Source organism: Zalophus californianus, chromosome 15 (genome assembly GCF_009762305.2).
Source record: "Zalophus californianus isolate mZalCal1 chromosome 15, mZalCal1.pri.v2, whole genome shotgun sequence".
NCBI classification, from domain to species: Eukaryota; Metazoa; Chordata; class Mammalia; order Carnivora; family Otariidae; genus Zalophus; species Zalophus californianus.
Genome location: NC_045609.1, coordinates 18,341,750 through 18,363,865, shown reverse-complemented (window position 1 = coordinate 18,363,865; position 22,116 = coordinate 18,341,750). Strand labels below are relative to the sequence as shown.

Below are 22,116 nucleotides of genomic sequence, written 5' to 3'. Positions count from 1 at the left end.
GTAAGGCAGAGTGTGTCTGCAATACAGGAGATCCCTAAGGGCATCTCTTAGTATCATTCTGCCCTGTGGTTAAGATTAATGGAAAACTATAAAAATCTAATCCAAGTAGGACCAGTAATGGCCCAAGACTCTTCAGAAATGAGGTTTAGGTCATCCTATCCAGTAAAGAACCAGGACCAGCTGAGGTATTTGTTGAAGGCAAAGAAAATGCAGAATGGGTAGCGGAAGAAAGTAGTTAAATACCAGATATGAAGTATGTGACCAGTTACAGAAATGAAGACTATTTAAATTACCCTCCTTATTTTGTTATGAATATGTGTGTATGTAATTTATACATATCTTTGTTTTCTTCCCTCTCTTGTTCCATTATCATGTACACAAGTTATCCTTACTTTGTACCAGAGTAGTTAAGTGTTGTTAACTCTACATCATAGTATTTAAGTTACACGATATCAAGGAGAAAAGTAAATCACCTAAGGACTTTGCTTTTTCTTCTGGGGAAGGGATTCGTGCATTTTTCGTTGTACCCAGGAGAGCTGTATCATGATAGGGGGATTAAAGACCTTGTTAATCATCGTTATTTGGAGATTAAGTATGGTTTAAGGAGATAGATATGGGTACGAAATTGACAGAGGGTAGACTTGGGGTGGTTAATTCTGTGTCATCATGGCTGGGCCACAGTGCCCAGATACTTAGTTAAACATTATCTAGATGGTTCTGTGAAGGTATTTTTCAGATGAGATCAACAGTTAAGTCAGTAGACTTTGAATAAAGCAGATTACCCTCCATAATGTGGGTGAGCCTCGTCCAATCAGTTGAAGGCCTTATGAGAACAAAGGCTGACCTCCCCAGAAGAGGGAATTCTGCCAACAGATTCAATTTGGGTTTGAGTTGCAGTTCTTCCCTGGGTCTCCAGCCTGCCTTCCTGTCTTGCAGATTTTGGACTTGCTAGCCTCCATAAGTGCACGAGCCAATTCCTTAAAATACATCTTTCTGTATATACATCTTATTGGTTCTGTTTCTATGGAAGATCTTGACTAATTCAGATTTTGGTATTTCTTTAAATGCTGTAATTCTTTGGAAGACCTCTGGAAATTTTTTTCCATAAAATACTAATGAAAAAACCAAAACCCCCAAAACTCAACCCTTACCAATTAGACTTCCAATATATCCTACTGGGATGAAGGATTGTTTGCTATTCCTTAAAGTATTAGTTTTAGGCTTATTTTTCAAAATGAGAGGCATTTTAGTTTAATAAGTTTAGAAAACAAAACAAAACAAAACCCAGCCACCAAGAGATAGGGCTGCACTATTTTAAAATTTAGTGAAATTCACTGTTGTTTCAGCTCAGTTTCAAAACTGTTTAATTGTCCCCTCTTGTCTGAAGAGAACAGTATATCAGGTATAAAATAAAATTTTGATCAACATATTCATTATGTGGAAGTAAGACTCAACATAAGACTTAACTCTCATTTTTAATCTTGTTTCCTTGAAATCGTAACATATACTTCGTATTTTACTGAAAGTGTATTTGCTTGAAATATATTTTTTTCTAATTTCGAAATTAACATATCCTCTGAAAAGTGCGCTTTTCCTTCCTTCTATCCATCTATCCACCAGCTTTGTAACAAACTCCTACTTGGTGCCACACTCTGCTGGTGGTGTAAGTAAGAGGAAGTTTTTTGCAGTTTGCAGAAATTAGTAGTGAAAAGGACACCAAGTTAAATGAAAACCTAGCTTGTTACCCCTTGTTCTCCTGCTGACCTCACACTCCTGTCTTCTGTTCTGAAACATCACACTACCCAGCTCGACTCTTCACCTCCCTCCCTTTCGGGCCTCCCCTCCTTCTCTCCTTCCTCAGATACTCATTTCATTTCAAGGACGAACATGGAGTGTGTGCTTCCTGTGACCCAGGCACTGGACATCTATTGTCGTGTCTAAGGGTCACAGCTGGCCCCAGATTCACACCCAGACTGCTTGATTCCAAAGTCTTTGTTCTTCCTCCTATACTTCCTGAAGAAAAGGACCCAGAGCAACAGGTAAGCTCACAGAAATCTCTCACTCACAGAGAACTTACGGAGGAAAAATACACTTAGGGTACTACAGCCCGAGATGCTCTTATTTTCCTCATATTTTCCTTTGAGATTCATCATCTCCTTAAAGTGGCATTTGCACCTCCATGAAGCTGATACTGAGTTCTTTATCACAAGTCTGTATCTTTCTTTTAAATACTAGCCTCCAATTTCCTACTGCAAGCTACACAGCAGGAGGCCGCCATCATAATGATGTAAAAAACCTGAGTTATTCCTGCTCAATATAGCTTAAGCTTCCATTTGTCACAGAGCCCGAGTCATCCTCAACTCTTCCTCCTTTAATCCTGAGCCTTGGAGAGTCTACCTTGGGAATTTTAACTACGAAATCAAGACCTTGCTTTCCACTTGCACAACACTGTTGAGCTGTGGTCCTTTTTCAGCTCACTTTTCCAGTACACAGTGGACTTTAGGCTGGCTTCCTGGTCATCCCACTTGCAAACCCTTTCATAAACTGCTTTCAGACTTTTGTCTCCTAGGCCCGATGGTCAGGTCTCTCCTCAACCTGGCTCCACTGTGGCTGGCTTTATCTCCAATCTGAAAACCCCATTCTCAACAAAGCTGCTTCCTTCACTGTTCCTGCCCAAAGAATTGCCATCTCTGCCCTTTTGCTCATGTCTTTCCACATACCCCAAATCCTCCTACTTCTCTTCCACAGCTTACTGAAATCCAACCCATCTTCCAAACGCTAACTTAAATTCCACCTCCTGATTGATAGTAAGGCCTTCTCTGACTACTCTGTCCAAACCATATTCTCCTTTCATTCCAGAGTTCCTCTATGTACAAACTTTGGCACTGATTTCATCCTGGCCTGTTAAAACTCTTCCACCATATTTGAACTTTATTTAAAAACTTTTACTTTTAGCCTTCTTATGTTAGGATTGCTCCCTATTTAGATTAATGACTGTATCTTATACTTTATCTTGGTGCTCAGGAAACACTTGTTCCTTTGACTTGGCTGACTGCTCTTTAGAGACCTGAGGGTAGGGAAAAATATTCCAGGAAAAGCAGTCTGTAAAAACACAAAACAGGGGCGCCTGGGTGGCTCAGTTGGTTAAGCGACTGCCTTCGGCTCAGGTCATGATCCAGGAGTCCCTGGATCGAGTCCCGCATTAGGCTCCCTGCTCGGCGGGGAGTCTGCTTCTCCCTCTGACTCTCCCCCCTCTCATGTGCTCTCTCTCTCTCTCTCTCTCTCATTCTCTCTGTCTCAAATAAATAAATAAATAAAAATCTTTAAGAAAAAAACAACACAAAACAGGGCAACCTTTTCGGGTCCCCTCCCTCCTCAGGAGCTTTGTGCTATCACTTTGCTATCGCTCAGTAAACCTTGCTAAAAATAAAATAAAAAATAAAAACAAAAACAAAAAACCCCACAAAATATATATTTACCCCCTCCAAATGACCTGTGCCTAATGAATTAAAGAATTATAGGTAAAATAATAGACAACTTCCTCAGTTTTGAAACAAGACAAAGGAGAAGGTTAATACGTTACCAGTTATTGAAATTTAAAGTTCTGGGGGAAGGAAATTATGACAGGAGAATAAAGAAGATACCACATATTAGGAAAAAACTAGCATCATCAGACACAAGGAGTCAACAGCTAGTCTACATTAAGAGTTTTAGTAAATAGTCAAGAAAAATAGTAAGAGCCCAAAGAAAAATTTTTTAAAGATTTCTTTAAAAAATTTATTTTAGAGAGTAAGTGAGAGAGAGAGCATGAGCAGGGGCAGAAAGAAAGGGAAAAGCAGACTCCCTGTTGAGCAGGAAGCCCAACACAGGGCTGGATCCCAGGACCTGGGATCATGACCTGAGCTGAAAGCAGACGCTTAACCCACTGAGCCACCCAGGCGCCCCCCAAAGAAATAAATCTAAGCAGAAAACTTTGCACCAGAATAAATCACATTTGTGATCAACTAAATGTATTAATTCTTCATTGTGAAAAGTAACCACAGTTCTGTAATAAAATTATTCCAATGAGTCTATTTTATTACAACTATGCTTCAGTGATTAAAGAATACAAACAAAAACCAGTATGTCACTAGTCACGAGCATCATTCATAATGGAAATAAGTCACGTCTATGAGTACATGGAAGGCATCACTATTATAATGATACACTGGGGCTTTATGCTTTTGTCTGTTTCCCTCATTAGGCAGTAGGCTCCACATCAATATGCTCTATTGCAACATCTAGCCCAGCAAGTAGTCAGTGCCTAACATAAATATCGGCTGAATGAATGAAAGAGAAAGGCTGAGAGAAGCTCGGCATTCCTTCTTAAACCAGCTTCCCCACCCCTAGCATGGAGAGAGAAATCGATCATGGGGAAAGAAATATATTTTAAAAACGGAGTAAAATGACTTTCTAAAGACTTAAATTTAAAAAATAAATTGCTTAGGGGCGCCTGGGTGGCTCAGTCTTTAAGCGTCTGCCTTCGGCTCAGGTCATGATCCCAGGATCCTGGGATCAAGCCCCGCATTGGCCTCCCTGCTCGGTGGGAAGCCTGCTTCTCCCTCTCCCACTCCCCCTGCTTGTGTTCCCTCTCTTGCTGTGTCTCAGTGTCAAATAAATAAATAAAATCTTAAAAAAAAAAATTGCTAAAAGCCTCAAAAAAAAAAAAAAAAGGCCAGTGATTACGTAACTCAGTATCTCCAAGTTCTTGCTTACCTCTCAGTGAAAGCTTTCTTATAAATTCAATTTTTCTCTTTTTATCCTTACTGGAGATAGAAAGCAGCTGATCACTGTTCTGAGATATTTAACATTCATATGATATGAAGATCTTACACTTCTTTCTTTTTCAGTTTCAACATAATAGGCTCTTTTTACTAAACCTTTAAGCTTCATGATTTTTTCATTTTTGTAACAATAGATGGTACTTATGAATTCCATCACTCTAATAACTCTGAGGCTGATAAGATAACTCTTTCTAAGGTTTTATTTTGTAACATTTATTTCTTGTAACATTTTGGCCACTTTCCCTAGAATACAGAAAATGTGGAATCTTTCCCTTAAAAAATACAGATCATAATGAGGGTCAAGTAAAATCAAGTGATGTAAAATTAGGTATACTATTGTGGCTTATACATTGATCGCCTTATATGCATCTTTACCATTAAAACCTATTACTCTGAGGATTTTTTCAAATAAAAAAAGAAAAATGAAATAACCTCAAAGTGCTTTAACTACAATTTGCCACTAACCAATACCTACTAATTACTCTCAACCCTTTGAGGGCAGAGAAAATTTTGTGTTTCTTACACCTCAAAGTGTTCTGAATGAAAAAGTACTCAGAAAAGACTTTGATTAATAACCTGAATCAACGTAGTCTCCCTCACTGCGATAATCTTCCCAACATTAAAATTATAATCAGTTATCTTAGGACTGGATGAAATCACTTGGTTACACCTTTGAATCACCTTATTTCACAGATGAAGAAACCAGGGCTCCAGAGATGCTAAACAACTTCATTTTTTTTTTAAGTGATTCATTTAAAAAGTCATACAGTGAGTTAAAAGAACTGACTGGAACTCATATCTACTGATTCTGTGTTTTAATGGTCATTACACCACCCACAAACTGGACTAAACTACTTCTAATTTTTTTTGTCTGATTCATGATGAGTAGTGTCTTGCACTTTGGGAAATAAGGGGAAAAGGTCATTTTGAGATGTACTATATTATTAATAGTGATTTCAATGTCCATTTCAAATTCTCTGCATTTAAGGATGTTTCTCTACATGGCTAATTTAACTTTCACTGTTTCATCGCAAGTTTTAGTCACTTTGCTGACAGCCATGGACAAAACAGTGACCAAAACACCGGGAGCCCTAGCCCTTGCAAACTTTAACTTGTGACTTAACTCTCTTAGGAGGTCCGATAGATTGTAAGACTGAATGCAAGGACTGCCCTCAACTACCTTTGAATCCGTACTAAGTACACTGTACCCGGAATACAGTAGGTTCTGAGGGAAAGTTGCGGGATTCTTTCTTAATAAGAGGAAGTTCTTCTTTAAGCTGAGCACTTACCAGTGAGAAAATTCCGTAGGCGTCCAAACTGTACTTCATATTGCTGGGGCTCTGCCTGGCAAGGGGCTGCAGACACTATGTTGGCACAGCCGGATTCTGATTGGACTAAGGAGAAAAAGATATATACAGTGGGGATGGGAAACACAATTATTAATCCAGTATGTGGCAAGGTGGGTGGAAGAGGGTGTTAAGTATGCATCATAGCAATGGACATTTCAGTAGATTTTCAGAGTATGGTGGGGCTTCTGGTTAAATATGGCCGAGTGATGACACCTATCTCCTCTTCTTCCTGATATCCAAATAAAATGATAGTGGAGGAATGAAAAGGTATAAAGCACAGGGTTAAGTTGAATGAGAGAGGACAGGTACATAAGTGCAAGAGGGACATATCTGAAAGTATTTGACCCCATGTTCTGACATCCTATGATAATGTGCCTTGGTGTGGGTCTATTTGCAACCATCATTATGGACACTTAGCCAGCCCTTTCAATAAAAATTCATGTCTCTTGGTTCTGAGAAATTTGTTGATTCTCTGTTTTCTCTTTCAGGGACCCCTCCTATTTCTCTTTCTTCTTCTTCTTCTTTTTCAGAAAGCTCTAGGCCTAATGTGGGGTTCACACTTACAACGCTGCGATTAAGAGTCACGTGCTCTACCAACTGAACCAGCCACGTGCCACTGGGACCCCCTACTATTTCAAGGTTAGATTCCCTGAACTGATCTGCTTCCTCAACTTTCAACCTTTCTACTGATTTCTCATTTTTATGACCATTTACTTCAATTTGCTACATTTCTTGCTGTTCTCCTAATGTTGTTTGCTTTTTAAAAATAGCATTTTCTTCTCGTCTCAAGGCTATCAATGATGGTATTTTTGAAATTTTCTTCTCTCGGCTGTTTGCTTCACTCAAGTTGCTTCTCACTGATTCTTTCCACCTCTCCTCTTTATACTGAGTACATTAGGTTCTTTCATGGCTGAAGGTGAAGTACTACAGAGCTGATGGAAACTCTGCGTGTTTATCACCCAGCATGACCTGGATGGGCAATTTCCCAATGTCAATGTCTTCACAGGTCTTCTCTCTTGGGCAGGTCAGATTCGCCAGGGAAGAATCTCTAATCACCTTCCTGAGGGATATGTGACTGACTGCTAGTGTTCTAGGCAGTTCGGGATGTGGGGAAGAAGGCTGGAGTCTCAATATTCAGATACACAGTATGTAAACATGCACTTAGTCTCCATTCTGTGAATTTATTCTTTCTAAAAAGAGAAACAACATTCCCGTACCCTTTCTGCGGGGGTAAGGGAACACTGGGGAAAGGTGGCTGGGGACCGAGGGAGCCATCTTTAATAATCTGGATGAAACTAACACATTTCAGAAGACAGATTATGGATGGAGGAATGAAATTAATGCAGCAGGACTGAGGTAGCCACAACATAACATGTACAGGAAGGGGGACACAGATGAGAAGTCAGTGTGCCCTACGAGAACTCAGAGCAACAGCCTGAAGCAGGAGGATGTGCTGCACGTGCACGAACGGTACGCCTCTCTCCTTCACGTGGTTCCCACCTTGAGTTAATCAGTCACCAAATCCTACAGATTCCTCAATCTATCCTCTCCTCTCCACTCCTATTACCACCTCTTTAACTCAGGTTGTCCTGACTTCTCACTGGATCATTCTATGGCCTTCTAACTAGTTTCCCTGGTTCTACTCTGGGCCTTCCCCAATCAATGCAGCCACCAGAGTGATCTTTCCACAATTCACACTTGAGAACCTAGATACCCTTCTCCAACTTGTCCCCTGGTAAGCTCCTAATGGTTCTTTTGAGACTCAGCTCACTCCTTCTATTTATTAACCCCTACTATATACTGGGAATCATGAAACCTTTGGGGAGGCAATCCTTGACCTGCCAGGCTAATTTCGATGAGCACCTTCTTTGTTCCTACAGAACCTGAAACATTCTCCCTTCATAGAACTTACTACATCATACCCTCCTGTCATCACTGATTTATCCGCCTCATTTCCTCGCTGTAATGTTAAGCTCTTTAGGAGCTAGGATCAAACCTTAGCTATCTCTAGGACTCTTCAGCACCTGACCTATAGCAGATGTTCAATAGGTGGTATGCTGAAGGACGACACAATCATTCAGATTACTCAACTGACAGAAAGACCTAGGACAAAATCTTATGATACTCACACTTCCTGGTGGTTTTCCAGGAACAACAGTGCCCTTCCTAATCAGCCATTATATCTGCATTAAGACGACTAAGAAGAGTCATGTTCTGGCAGTCATGTTCTGTATAATAGTACTTGTTTCTATTTTCTATCAACAACTGCATAGAATTACTGCTCCCAGGTTCTAATGAACATGGGGCAGCAGGAGATTATTCATGCACATTAAAGGCTGTGCTGGCAAGATGAGAAGGAATTACTCTGGCTCTATAAACTGGCCATCCTGCTCGAAACAATAAGGCATTTAGTAATCTATTCCAAGACCCTCGTCTGGCTCTGTTCTTGTCAGGGGTAACCCAGTCTGAAAGAAAGGAACAATGGGGGTGGATCTGATGCTAAAGAATAAGAAGGCAGCTACCTTCTTATAAGAAGGTATAATAAGAAGGGCTACTTCTACTGTCTCAGGAGGAGTCAGGAAGCAGCTCTTTGAGGACATCCTCATTCTACTCTCCCTTCATTCTCTTCCTATGGCAACAGCAGTGCACCCTTAGAATGTGAAAGGTCTGGGTTCATGACTCTGAAGATAATAAGAGGGAGGAGAGGGAGCTGCTGCTACCAGTGTGGGGGTTGAAACCATTAAGGGATAAAGTAGGTGGTGACAGATACTTAGAAGAGCAGAAGGAAGTACAAGAATCAAAAAGAGAGAACAGTCCAGTCGGAGCAGGTAAGAGGAACCAGGGCTGAGCTGGAGAAAGCACTGTGGTGTTGGAACTCCTCGTACAGCCATTAAAGCAGCTCACAATCACCTGAAAAGCACTGCGGCTGTCTGTTTTTTGGCAAAGTCTCCAGTACCCAGGTCCAACAGAAGAAAATTATATCACATAAAAATTCAACTCACAACATAGCTAAGTAATAACTATTTGCTGTTCTAAAGAGATTTAAGACACATTTTTCTAAAAAAAGAATCTGATTTCAAAACAAAACCCCCAAAACAAATCTTAAAAACCTCAGGAACATATCTAGGATGCCAATCTTTCCAACCACTGATCCCAAAGCACTCGTTCACCCGGCAAACCTGACTTCCATGGGCAAGGCTCCGGGCTACAGGGAGGGACATGATGGAAGCCCTGGCCCTCCGGGTCTCATAGCAGACTAGTTCACAGAGGGAAAACATCAGATACAGTGGAAAGCAGAGAATTCTGAAGCAGGATGGATTACGACAGGAGGCCTCTCAAAGTGGCTTTGAAGGACAGATAGCATCTCTGAAGGCCTGCACCATCATGTGGTGCTGCCTCTGGAGGCTGCCGCAACTCTCTCCAGAATAGGAGGGGAAGTAACTTCTCAGGGTCCTCTGTGTGAGTTCTGCTCCAGACTGCCCGCCCCCATTACCTGCGAGGTTGGCCGCCATCTCCTCAGCAGTCTGTGACAGCCGCAGTCCTTGCTTCAGGGGACCGTCGGAGTCCACGTACTGCCGGCGTTTGAGGTAGCAGGACACTGCCATCTGAATCTGCTCGGTGCGCACTCGTTTCATGACCTTCAGGGGGAACCACAGAACACTAAGCCACGTGGGACATGACCCAAGCCGGTGCGCACAGCGCACAGGTAAAATAAGGCGTAGACAAAGACTAGCCATATGGCTAGTTACATGACCTAGTTAAGACACAAAGCAAAGTTACTAACCTAGCACTCTCCCATGTATCTATTTTCTCAATAGTGATACAGTCAACTTCAATTGCGGAAAATAGGAATATCATGGAGAATAAAACCCCACAGACCGCCCCCAAACTTAATTTAATACCATGATTTCAATCTTTCTGGTAGAACTTTTCGTTAGAGCTGTTAACAAGGAGCCTACAGGATCAGGTCAATTCCAGGGCCTTTTATTTCTCCTGCTTACTCTCGGAGAGAGGTGTTAATTGGCAGTGAACTGGGCAAATAAAGCAGGCAGGAGGCAAGACGAAAATCAAAGATCTGAGAAACTGAAGACACTGGATAAATGGAAGTTGAGAAAGTGAGCAGTTACTAATGAGGAAAGGAATGCTATGTTCTTCCTGATAGTCAGGAACACGCGGGCAGCACTACGTCAAAGGTTGGGGCACTGGGTCTTCATTGTAATCCCATTATTTACCTCTTTCACTCTTTACAACCTCAGGCCCAGGAAAGCATCAAAATGGAAAGAGGGTATGTATATGCATTAGAATATATCTCACAAATTCTTATAAGAAAGGAAAAGAAAATGGTAGGAAGTGCACCGAATAGGGCTAAATTACTTTTGGTAATTTAAACTAATTTGAGGGTTCCCCTCACAAAGGACTATTTTCCTTGATGATTAAATTAATGATCAAGAACAAGAGGAACTCCTGAAGGTACCATGGGTCTCAAACACCGCTTTGTTAGAGGTAAAGGATACTGCAGTCCCGGTGACCCACGACAGCTGGATGAATTTTCTATGTTCACTTCTCTCATGTAAAAACGGAATGCTTGCAACATTATCCATATACACGTGATTGTCCCCATCAAAGTAACCTTCCCTAAATCAATGGCTCCCAATGTTTTGCATGTGGGAGATCTGCTTTTGGTAATTTATTTGGAGTGTCTGAGTTTTCTGTTTCAACGACATGCACTGGCCTCCTTTGTGATTGCCTCCATTCCCTTTTAAGATTTGAAATTCCCCCCATTCCAGAAATCTGCCTTTTTTTCTTTAAATGTTTCAAAAAATTTTATTTGTATCTCATTTTTATTCATCTGCCATTTTTTAGCATATAAGTGTGGCGAATAGCCAAATGTTTTATACAGATACTGTAGCAACAAATTATTCTACAATTATTTGCAAATAATCCTTTCTTTTCAAACTGACTTGTGGTATACTCTGAATAATTCCCTAAAAGTCCTACAACAGAGCAAACAGTGAAGGCTGGAGACACATGCACTAAAAAATATATATCTATATAAAAATACAAATGTTAGGATATCATAAATATGTTATTTTAAATTATGTATTTAGAAAAATTATATTCTCTATGCATTTCAGTTGTGGATTACCAAAGAAAGTATAAAATCATTTGCTAAAAAGAAGGGGCACTGGGTGTGATATGGTTGACAGTGATACAATGAAAATTACTAATAAATTTCCCAAGACTGAACCACCTTTTTACTGTGGAATTTGCATCACTCAGTTTTGGTGTATTAGTCTTTCACTATATTGCTAACTGAGATTGTTTTTTTAATTAAGTTTTTTTTTTTTTATTGCCAACACAAGGATTTTGATACTTTGAAAGCGGGACTCCCTGCTCCAAGCATTCATCTGTCCGTCAATGAAAGCAGATAATTGTTTTTTGGTGGTTACTAATAAGCATTCCTGTATCATTTTGACTGTATCAGTGATTCTCTATGGTTCTCTAACCTGGCTACACCTAAGAACCTCCTGTAACTGTGTGTATGAATAATTTCAAACCCTGGAGATTCTGATTCAATGTTATACTCAGAGAAAAACAATGAAATGCACACAGAGACTGTGACAATATACTGCCCTTTCCCAGTTTGGCCCCAAGTCAGGACTAGTCAAATCCAACCAGCTCCCACTGCCCCACCCTGTGCCTCCCCCCTTCCCCCCACAATGTTTGCTAAAGCTGCTTTTAATCTAACTTCAAGAGCTCCTCGTCTCCGAACTCTTCCAAAGCAGCCTGATTCCTCGTATTTAGCTGAGACTCACACTTTTTCAGATTTCCTCCTGCCAATCTCTTGTTGCTATGGGAATACATGCTTGTATCAATGCGTGTCCCTCAGTGCTCCAAATAAGATGGGAATAAGAGATCACCTCTCTAACAGGAAGAAACCATGCATGTGAAAGACACAGAACAATTGACAGAGAGAACAGACCCTGTGATGACACATTGTCCTCACAGTAGGGCAATGTTTATGCACATCAGAGGAGGAGGGAAAAAGATATGAAAGATATGGAAGGGTAAACAGGAATGAGAACGAACAACAGCAAAAACTGGCCATATTCGGGATTGCTAAAAATTCATTTCTAAATACTGATTCTGATGAATTTGTCCAAATTAGCTGGCCCAAATGGCAGTTTCTCAGAACCCAAACCACTATTTATGACAAGGGACCTTCCCTGAGGGTGGGCAGTGAGTCAGCTGTAGGGCCAAGGACCTTAAGAGCAGGAATGCTGGTGTTAACTAACTCTCTTTTACAACCACACTCAACTGAAATACCAGAGACATGACCCAATAGACATAAGTGGATTTGATTCCAACACACACATATTTCAAATGAAACAAATAATGAAGAGTTCTGTGGAGAAACCAGTTCCCCTCCCCCTACTGATTTCTCTAATACTAATATCCATAAATGGACACATGAGGGAAAAAAAAAAAAAACTCCTTACAATAGACCTGTCTTTCGGCAGACGTGACACTAACACTGAAATTTCAAGTTACTTGCTTAGCTTTTCCCATAATTATAAAATCTTTTAAATTTAAATTAAGTTTGGATATAATTATATCCTTGTTAAAATTTCAGGATTTCCCATGATTTTCAATTTACATAATATCTTAACTTTAAAAGTAAAAATAGATGATCACACACCTTTCTCTTCATGTCATATTAGTAGTATTTCTGGAAATTAAAAAGAGGATTCTGACACAATATGTATCTATTTCTCATATATCAATAGCTGCCTACTGTTTAACTAATACTTTAACAAAGTTGCTATATAAAATCAAGACACGATCATCTTCCTGTCTCAAAGTAACAACTGTGCAGGAAAAACCACAGCCATTCTTGGTATTTAACTACAGAAATATGGGGAGGCAAAGACACATGGAACCCAGGCACACTCTTAAGATGATGATGATAATACGGGACTGCAGCCAAGCAAATTTCTTACTGGTTACAGACTGTATCCTAACACTGCCCACTTATGTTCAAATGTGTGTGTTGGTGGAGGGTGCAGGGGGGGACATCCCCAGGGCACCACGTGAAGGGCTAAGCAGGCAAAATACTACACAATTCCATTAAATGCTAATAGAATACTGTATGGACAAATACCCACTGGGTAAGGTGGCAGCTTTGAGCATGGGTGAATTCAGAATAAATCCAGGCAAATTCACCACCACCATTCTCGAATCAGCTCCCCAAATGAGTTTACTGACAGGTGGCTAGGGGTGTGTGTACTTTGAAGCAAATGTATTCCAATTATAAATTTATGCTTAGAAACAGATAAAAATGCTTATGTATTTTCTCTTAAATAAGATGCCATGTAAAGTGCATACTAGGTACTCAAATACATTAGTTCTCTTCTCTTTACTTGCAGAAGTCTAAATATAATATCTGTCAAAAGGTCATTCTAAGGAGGACCTAAAAAGCTAGCTTTTGCATTAATCATCATGGTAAAGTGTATCCAATCTTTGTGAAAATATAAATCACAGGTGACAAAATGAGCCACGGTACTCTCAGTTTTAGTAATACTTCATATAATTTTAACATTATCATGGTCTTTCATATTCAATCTTTGCTCATAGACTGACATGAATATACTTGAACTAGAAGTTGTGTTCTTTCTTATGGTGTCCCAAGAAATAAATGGCATGAGAATAATGCTCGGAACTAGGGGCTCAGGACACAACACAGGGCCTGGAGGGTGTTTTGTTTTGGTTTGGTTTTTTGGCGGGGGAGAACTCACACAACTAGGCAGACAGATACCACTAAAACTGACCTTCTCTAACATCACCTGGGACCTCTATGATGTTCCAGAAGTCTTTTTTCACTAATTTCGTTTCTTTCCCGATAGCTTCCTACCTAGCTATTCCAAAGCCATACCAGTCTCCTTATGCAGCCAGCTGACCTGCTCCCTACCTCAGTGGGCTATTTATTAAGACCTGAGATTCCTCAACTCTTGCCAAACCAACAGTCCCTTTTCCACACTATCCCACAAGGTCTCTTGGCTGCTGAACACGCCTCCTCCCTTGAAACTCCCTCTCCCTTGGTCGCTCCCCCTCTCCCATTCTTGGTCTGCTTCTCATTCTTCACATTCCCTACATCATCATACTACTTACACAAGACTTACACCGCCTCTAGTCAGACTACCTTCCTGAGCTCAAGTCTGAGGGACACCTCTACCTAGATGCTGCGAACGTGAAATTCAACATGCTCAAATTTATTATCTTCCTTCAAATCCTCCTTCTCCTACTGCCAGCTTGATGTTTGCCATGATCTATCACTAAAGCAAAAACCCCAGTCATCATCTTAAGATTTTTCTTCTCTCCCTCTCATTTCCACGAGGCCACGAACTCCTTCTATTCCACACAGAATTCTCTTTTGCAGCCATTGCTGCTACCCCATCTTCACTGCTGCTATGGGACAGCACAAATCACTTCTCAACTGGAATATTCCAATATCCTCCCACCTCTAGCCCTACCTCAAACCACCCTCTAGAATGCAGCCAGAGTAGAAGACAAATCTGATTATGCTACTCCCAAGCTTAAAATTTCTCCCCAGCCCTGCCCCAATGCAGGTTGTCCAATCCTGCCATCACTGCTCCTTAGTTTGCCCAGACAGACAGAGAATTCCTGGAGAACAGAGTTATTCTTATCTTTGAAACTCACATTAAAAATAAAGTGAGGGTTGGGGCGCCTGGGTGGCTCAGTCAGTTAAGCGTCTGCCTCCGGCTCAGGGCGTGATCTCAGGGTCCTGGGATGGAGCCCCGCATCGCATTGCACTCCCTGCTCAGTGGCAAGCCTGCTTCTCCCTTTCCCACTCTCCCTACCTGTGCGTGCTCTGTCAAATAAATAAATAAAATCTTAAAAAAAGATAAAGTGAGGGTTGTCTAGCTTCTGTTTGGAATTCTTGACAGTTTACTCTAGGTTCATGATCCTCCTGAATTTTTATGGGCCACAAATATTTGATTCCTGTTTTAACACTGTTTTACAGCACAGAAAAAAAAATATTCCTACACAAAACCTCATTACACAGAAGAGTACGGCACAAGAATGGATATCTACATTATTTACTATGACTTCAGAAAGAAAACTTTCCTAAATGCTCTATTTGCAAACACCATTGTAGATGGAAAAAACAGATGTTTTGTTCTCAGAGAATTAGGAGAAATATGTTTTCCTATGTTAATTTTTCTCCATGAAACTGAATCAAACGCAGCCAGGTTTTACAAATAGTTTAATGACATTAAAACATTTATGTATGTGTCTCAAAATAGAATGATATTAATTTTTCATTTTATTTTAAAGATTTTATTTATTGATTTGACAGAGAGAGACACAGCGAGAGAGGGAACACAAGCAGGGGGAGTAGGAGAGGGAGAAGCAGGCTTCCCACTGAGCAGTGAGCCTGATGCAGGGCTGATCCCAGGACCCTGGGACCATGACCTGAGCCAAAGGCAGACGCTTAATGACTGAGCCACCCAGGCTCCCCTAATTTTTCATTTTAGAGCAGTACTGTTCTATAGGACTTTTCTCAATAATAAAAATGTTCTAAGTCTGCACTGTTCAGTATGGTAGCCACCAGCCACACAGAGCTATTGAGCAATTAAACTGTGGCCAGTGCTGAATTTTTATTTTAATTAAATTTAAGTAAACACATGCACCAATGGATTAAGAGTGTGGTATTACTTTGTGAAACTAATGTACTAGCATCTTAGCCTAAAGATGCTGATTGACAAAGTTTTGCAAAACATGTCTCATTACTAAATAACCAAATATCCAAAAGTGAGTACCATTGACCCCTGAACAACATAAGTGACCCTCCCTGTGCCCCCGTCAAAAATCTGCATATAACTTTTGACTCCCCAAGAACTTCATTACTAATAGCCTACTGTTGACTGAAAGCCTTAATATAAACAGTGGGCTAACATGTTTCAGGTAAGAGTTATATACTGTATTCTTACAATAAAGCTAGAGAAAAGGAAATGTTAAGGAAATCATCAAAGAGAATATTTACAGTACCATTCTGTCTTTATGGAAAAAAAAATCTGTGTGTAAGTGGATCCACAGTTATACCTGTGCTGTTCAAGGGTCAGCTGTATTTTGCTAGTAAAACAGAACTACCCTTTATGACAACCAGTCACTGTAAGGTGACTAAGATACATTTCAATACATTTTACTGGAAGAGTATCTGATTTGACTGCTGAACAAAGAATTATGAATGGAAGTTCTCCACAGTGTTTTCTAAACCTCACCAGTACGCAATGTTCCTTAAACCTTCTAAAAGTTAAAAAATGAGAAAAGGGAATTTGTTCCAGGAGAGAAAAAGATCAGCAGTCAATTTCTGTGAAACATCCAAATAAAAGGTTAAGTTCAAACCTAAGACAATGATACCCTTGCAATGATAAAATTAAGAAGAAATTTTGGGGGTGAATTTAAATAAAAAAAAAAACCTTTGAGGACTACAGAGGAAACAGTCAAATGTCTGCTTATAATCTTTATTAACTCACATATATTTAAAAATACATTATATAGTGCAATATATTAATTCACAAAACAATTTTACTCTATTCACTTTCATCTTCCACTTATCAGTGTCTCTGCGGTCACTTAAGCCACTCAGAATTATCAAATTCCATTTTCCAGAGCACATCACCCTCACAATGACCAAATCAGCTATGACAGAGTACTTCTTGAATCCACACATGATGCTCTCATCGGAAATCTCAACCAACCAAAGCCATCAACACCTATTCAGGAGGGCAGAACATTTTTTCAGTCATCATTGACTATACTGATTGACTGAATAAATACATCAAACCAGCATCAACTGAAGTTATTTTAGCCCAATATGTATTTCCCAAACAGCATCCTGTTGTTCAAAATAGAGTGACTGAGGGACGCCTGGGCGGCGCAGTCCATTAAGGATCTGCTTTCTGCTCAGGTCGTGCTCCCAGGGTCCTGGGATTGAGTCCTGCATCGGGCTCCTTGCTTGGCAGGGAGCCTGCTTCTCTCTCTGCCTGCCTCTGTCTCTCTCTCTGACAAATAAATAAATAAAATCTTAGGAAAAAAAAAAAACCAGAGTGACTGAGAGAGCCCTGTAATAGGAGAGACTTGAACACGTGGTGACACTCTCTTTACAGAGGAATACGTTTGGGGGGAACTTTGCCTTATAATCAGGTGTACACAGTATATCCTTGAAGTCAACTTTTAAGAGGGAAAGCTGCCTGGGATATCTAAGGATTTCTTCCTGCCTTTTGTAAATGCTCTCTAAGCTTCCAGATTTGGAATGAAATGCCTGTCTCTGCTAAGCAGTCATTTTCCTTTTCGAGTCACAGGCAGATACAAAGCTGCCAGCACAAGTGGATGGATGGGCCTTCCCTACTTTTAAGCCAATCCCATACTACTGCAGGTACAATCGGCACAATCTTTCCAAAAAACTAATCTGATGGCATCTGCTCAGCTTAAAAACTTGCTACTGCCTCCATCGGTTGGAGGGTAAAAAATTCAATCTTCCTTGTGTCATTTTGAGGTTACTCTGATCCACCTTTGTTAACTGGTAGGTACCACCCCACCTTCTCATCTCAGGGGCTTTGGCCAAGACCCCTCCATTAACTGGAGGCACCCCCTGCACTGGCACTCCAACTTGGTTAAATCCTACTCTTTTTTTCACAGCTCAACTCAGCTTCCTCCACCACTGAATCCAGGAACAACTTCCGTCTCACTGCTTACCATAATATTTGTTTTCTATACTACCACTACTAATACCTAATACTTATTCAGTGTATGCCACTGGTAAGACACTATTTTAAGTGCTGCACATAGGTTATCTCCTGTATACCTCAAAAGCTTTCTAAGCTAGGTAACACTCTTGGGCTAAGAAAGCTGAGGCCCACAGAAGTCAGACACAGTCCCAAGGTTCTATAGTGCTAGGATGGAAAGTCAGGTCATCGGCAGAGCTTCAGGGTCTGAACTCTTACCCTTTACAATGTCCTACTGCCCAAAGGGTTCTACATTAAATCAGAGGCTTCTTGACAATAGTGAAGGCTTACCAGTTGCTTGTTGAGAGAATGATCAGAACAATTACAGGTAGAACAATTACTACCTAAGCAGATGAAGGGAGGCTGGAAACTGAGTAATGTTGGTTTAACAGAAGATTCCTAGGGCTCCCTTCCAGCGAAAATCAATCATCAAAACCAAACCCCTGTCCCTTTCTCCAAAGATGTCCTTCACAGGTGTTATGAAGGACATCTGTTTGCAAAAACAAAACCCCTAAACTAGTTGCTGAGAAGTGAGGCCTTTACCTAGCTTCACAGTGACAGAAGCACACATAAACTTCACATTTATAGGCAGAAGCAACAAAACTATTCCAAGACACAATAACCTGATTTATTGTTTGAGGACAAAGAAAAAAAGCTCAAGGCAAGCCCACCCTTTGGTTTCCTAGTTTAACACTGATTTTCAAGGCAAGACGAATTTGTAATTCCTAAAGCAAATCAATGTTAGCATAAGCTTCCCATTTAACACAAAATATTTAGGCCTATAAGGAACCTAAAAGGTATTTTCTCAAAAAGGAAACTACAACAGCTAATATTTAGAGTGTTTTCTATATGTCAGGCATTTTCACATTCATTATTCCTTTTTGTGGTACCCTTTAAAAGATCCACTTTTAAACTTTCAGTCATCACCTCGTTTTACAGAAGAGGAAACTAAGGCTCACAGATAGTTACACTGATAGTTACATGGTTTCAACCTTCGCTCTACATAGTCACCAAGCCCCAAGCATTACATGAAGTTTCTCGGAGTTTAAAGATGTGACACAAACTCCCCTTTCCTACTCTCACTTTCAAGCAGGGCTGTGAGCAGGGCTGGGGAACGGCCGCCTTGTCCTCCTCCCACCCCACAACTCAGGTATGTCACACACTTGTATCACCTAAGAGAAGTCAAACTCCGCCCTCACTGCTCCTCCCGACACAGCACCCAACTGCTTGTTCGCGGGAGTCACCATTCCAAGATTTTAATCTGCAAGGTCAGAGTTTAGGTAATTTAAGACGAACACCGCATGGGATTGGCAGACTTACCTTCTGATCCCAGAACCATTCAAGCTGCGAGATCCGCAGTATAACGACACTTTCACAACTGATGGGAGAACTGCATGAAGCTTTCAAGTGCTCCACTTCCGCTAAGTCTAAAATGACACCACTATTTCTAACCATCAACTGACTTCGGACCAACGCCTCAGCTAATACATTTTCAAAAGCCCTGGAGCTTCGCGAGTACCGCCTAAGCGCACAAATCTCTTGCTGTCATGAGTTAAACAACCCCAAAGGCAACCTTGCAGGTCGGTATCCTCTAGCAACAACTAGTCTAACTCGAGATCTCCCCTGTCACATGCAGAGGTCGATCTCACACCCAGCCACCCGCAATCACCATGTGCGAAGTTTAATCTTGAGTTCGGCCAAAAGGCATTTCCTTTTTCCTTAAATGAAAAGGAGATTCGGACCTGTGCTCCTGCCCGGCTGCCCAGCGCTCAGGACCCCTTCCCGGCGGGTGCCCGGCAGCCACCCCGGCAGGACCCACCCCAAGCAGGAACGCGGAGCCTTCCAGGTGTAGCTGCCGACTGCAGGCCACGCCGCCCGCGGCCGCCTGGGACTCGGAGGCCGAGGGCGGAGGCGCGGCCGCCGCGCCCGCGCACAGCCGGCCCCGCCCGCCCGCCCCGCCCCCACCGCCCCGCCGGCGGGAGCTGCGGGCGCGCGCCCCGCCTAGGCCTTGCCGCGCGCCGCCGCCCGCGCTCCCTCCCTCCCGGCCCCCGCCCGCCCGCGCGCGCTCGGCTCGCGACCCCCCTCCCCCGACCCTCCCCACCCGCGCGCCCCGCACTCACTGAACATCCCAGGCGGCTCCGGCTCCTCCCGCCGCCGCCGCCTCCGGGATCGGGTTGCTTCCGCCTCCGTCGTCTCTGCCGCAGGGTCTCGCTCCGACGGCCGGCTCAGCCGGGCCCCCGCACCCCGCGCCCTGCCGCCCCCGCAGCGGCGGCTCTGGGCGGCCGCTCCATGACTGACTGACACGGAGCGGGCCGCGGGCTGGGCCGCTCGGGCCTCCAACGCGCAACCGTCTCCACCAATGGGCGAGGCGCCTCGGCGCTCTGCTGGCGATGCCTGGCGTGCGCGCCGCCCCGCCCCGCCGCGCCGCCGGCGTCGGGCGGAAGGGGTGCGGGGACCGGTCTCACGTGGTGGGGCAGCCCGGGATCCCGGACCTGCCGCCGCCACCGTCCTCCGTCCCCGCCCGCGGTCCCCAAGCGGGGCTGGCCGCCAGGTGAGCTCCTTAACCTGGAGACTGCCTTCCGTCGCGCCCGCCGGCCCTACTTGGGGCGGGGCCTTGAGGTGAGCTCTTTACCTGAGGACGGCCTCCAGGTGAGCCCCTTCCCGGGGGCCGGCCCTGAGGTGAGCAAACCCCCCCGCTCCCCCGGGCAGGCGCTACGCCCCCTCCCGCGGCCCCCATCCAGGTTATAAGGATGAGCTCCTTAACCGAGGAGGACCCTCCGCCCCGGGTCCGGCCCCGGGCCCTCCAGTGGACAGCAAGCGCTGGGGAGAGCGCACTGGGCTCGCTCCTTCGGCGGCCTCTCACGTAGCTCCTCGTTGCTCTCTTGTGATTCTTGTTGCTTGGTTTCATTCTGCTCCGCAGGGTTCCGCGTGTGGCCGCGCTTAAGCGCCCTTTCCGTGAGTGCTAGCAGGGGTTTGCGTTCGGCACTGGGCTTTTTACGTCTCCTCACAGAGACCTCTGGAGGGCCCCGAGAGCGGAACAAACGTTGTAGCCTCCGGGAGGGTGTCTGGGGCGTCTTTGTAACCAGTTCTGTAAACACTTTTTAAGTACTTTGTAGCTGGTACGGTGGTTTTCTGACATAGTGAATTTAGAAGTAAGTTGTTGAGCGGGTACGTCTTGGACGTTTTGACAAAATGGGAAAACTGACAGCACCTGAGTGTCTCTGTTCTCTGTAATAGAGTGAAGGATGCCCTACTGAATGTTAGTGTCCTTCTTGCGGTGTTTGCTCGTTCCTTGTGTAGTTACCTATTGAGGGTGAGTTCTGAAGGTCGGTCTGTAGGATTTCAGGTCCCCTAGATTGAAGAAATGAAAGTGATCCAGCCCTTGGCAAATTCTTTTCGTTTCAGAGTGTATTAGAAACATGGGACTGCGATCATTTTTTGGTATTGTTCTATTTTGTTTTTATATACGATATTTTTATTTCAGTATTTTGAAAAATTTTCCTTTTTGAGGAACTGACTTGTTTTCTTTTATATAATGAAAATCGCTTAAAGTGATGTTTCCCCTTTTTATTATGACTTTTAGTAAACTCAAAGCTATGTTTACCTCAGGTTTGTAGAATTATAGCTGGTTGGTATGCATGCTTTCCTTTATTCGCGATTTTATTGTGCTCTATTTTTACAGTTTCAATTGTGTAACTGTATTTTGTAGAGGCTTTCTGGAAGCAGTGCATGTCCCTAAGCTCGTATGTAAATGAATAAAATTACAGTGGGAAGTTACTGTTGCAGCTGAAATAACAGTATTTCTATTGGGGCTGGGTTTATACATTATTTCTATTTTACTGCGTGCAATATTACTGTCTCCAAATACTGCTTATTTCTCTCTCTCAACTAACTTTTTATAAGATTATTTATTTGAGAGAGAGGGAAAGAGAGGGGAGAGCAAAAGCAGCAGGGTGGGGGTGGAGAGGGAGAAGCAGGCTCCCACCCAGCCTGCGGGGGGGGGGGGGGCGGGGGGCTCCATCCCAGCACCCAGGGATCATGACCTGAGCCAAAGGCAGCTGCTTAACCGACTGAGCCACCCAGGCACCCCCCTCAACTATTTAATGGAGCTTTTCTTAGTACATAGTATATTTC

At 42.8% G+C, this 22,116-nt stretch overlaps 2 protein-coding genes across 11 annotated transcripts in view; one reads left to right on the top strand and one right to left on the bottom strand.

The window, feature by feature from the left end:
- The window catches only part of TAF5L (TATA-box binding protein associated factor 5 like), a 30,848-nt gene extending 10,523 nt beyond the window's left edge, over positions 1-20,325 (bottom strand). Inside the window, exons 1-3 of one of the 5 annotated variants that reach the window (XM_027588583.2) lie at positions 20,103-20,325; positions 9,666-9,810; positions 6,113-6,217 (exon numbers count right to left, since the gene is read on the bottom strand). In XM_027588583.2, the coding sequence (XP_027444384.1) occupies positions 6,113-6,217; positions 9,666-9,807 (247 nt within the window). In that variant the 5' untranslated portion in view covers positions 9,808-9,810; positions 20,103-20,325. Of the gene's footprint in view, positions 1-6,112; positions 6,218-9,665; positions 9,812-19,302; positions 19,685-19,724; positions 19,909-20,102 lie in introns of those variants that run through there. The other 4 variants (XM_027588597.2, XM_027588592.2, XM_027588574.2 and 1 more) reach the window with 4 other exon arrangements.
- Positions 20,326-20,410: 85 nt separating this feature from the next.
- The window catches only part of URB2 (URB2 ribosome biogenesis homolog), a 28,210-nt gene continuing 26,504 nt past the window's right edge, over positions 20,411-22,116 (top strand). Inside the window, exon 1 of one of the 6 annotated variants that reach the window (XM_027588551.2) lies at positions 20,411-20,533. The gene's annotated coding sequence lies outside the window, so the exon portion shown is untranslated. Of the gene's footprint in view, positions 20,662-21,113; positions 21,135-22,116 lie in introns of those variants that run through there. The other 5 variants (XM_027588560.2, XM_027588533.2, XM_027588523.2 and 2 more) reach the window with 5 other exon arrangements.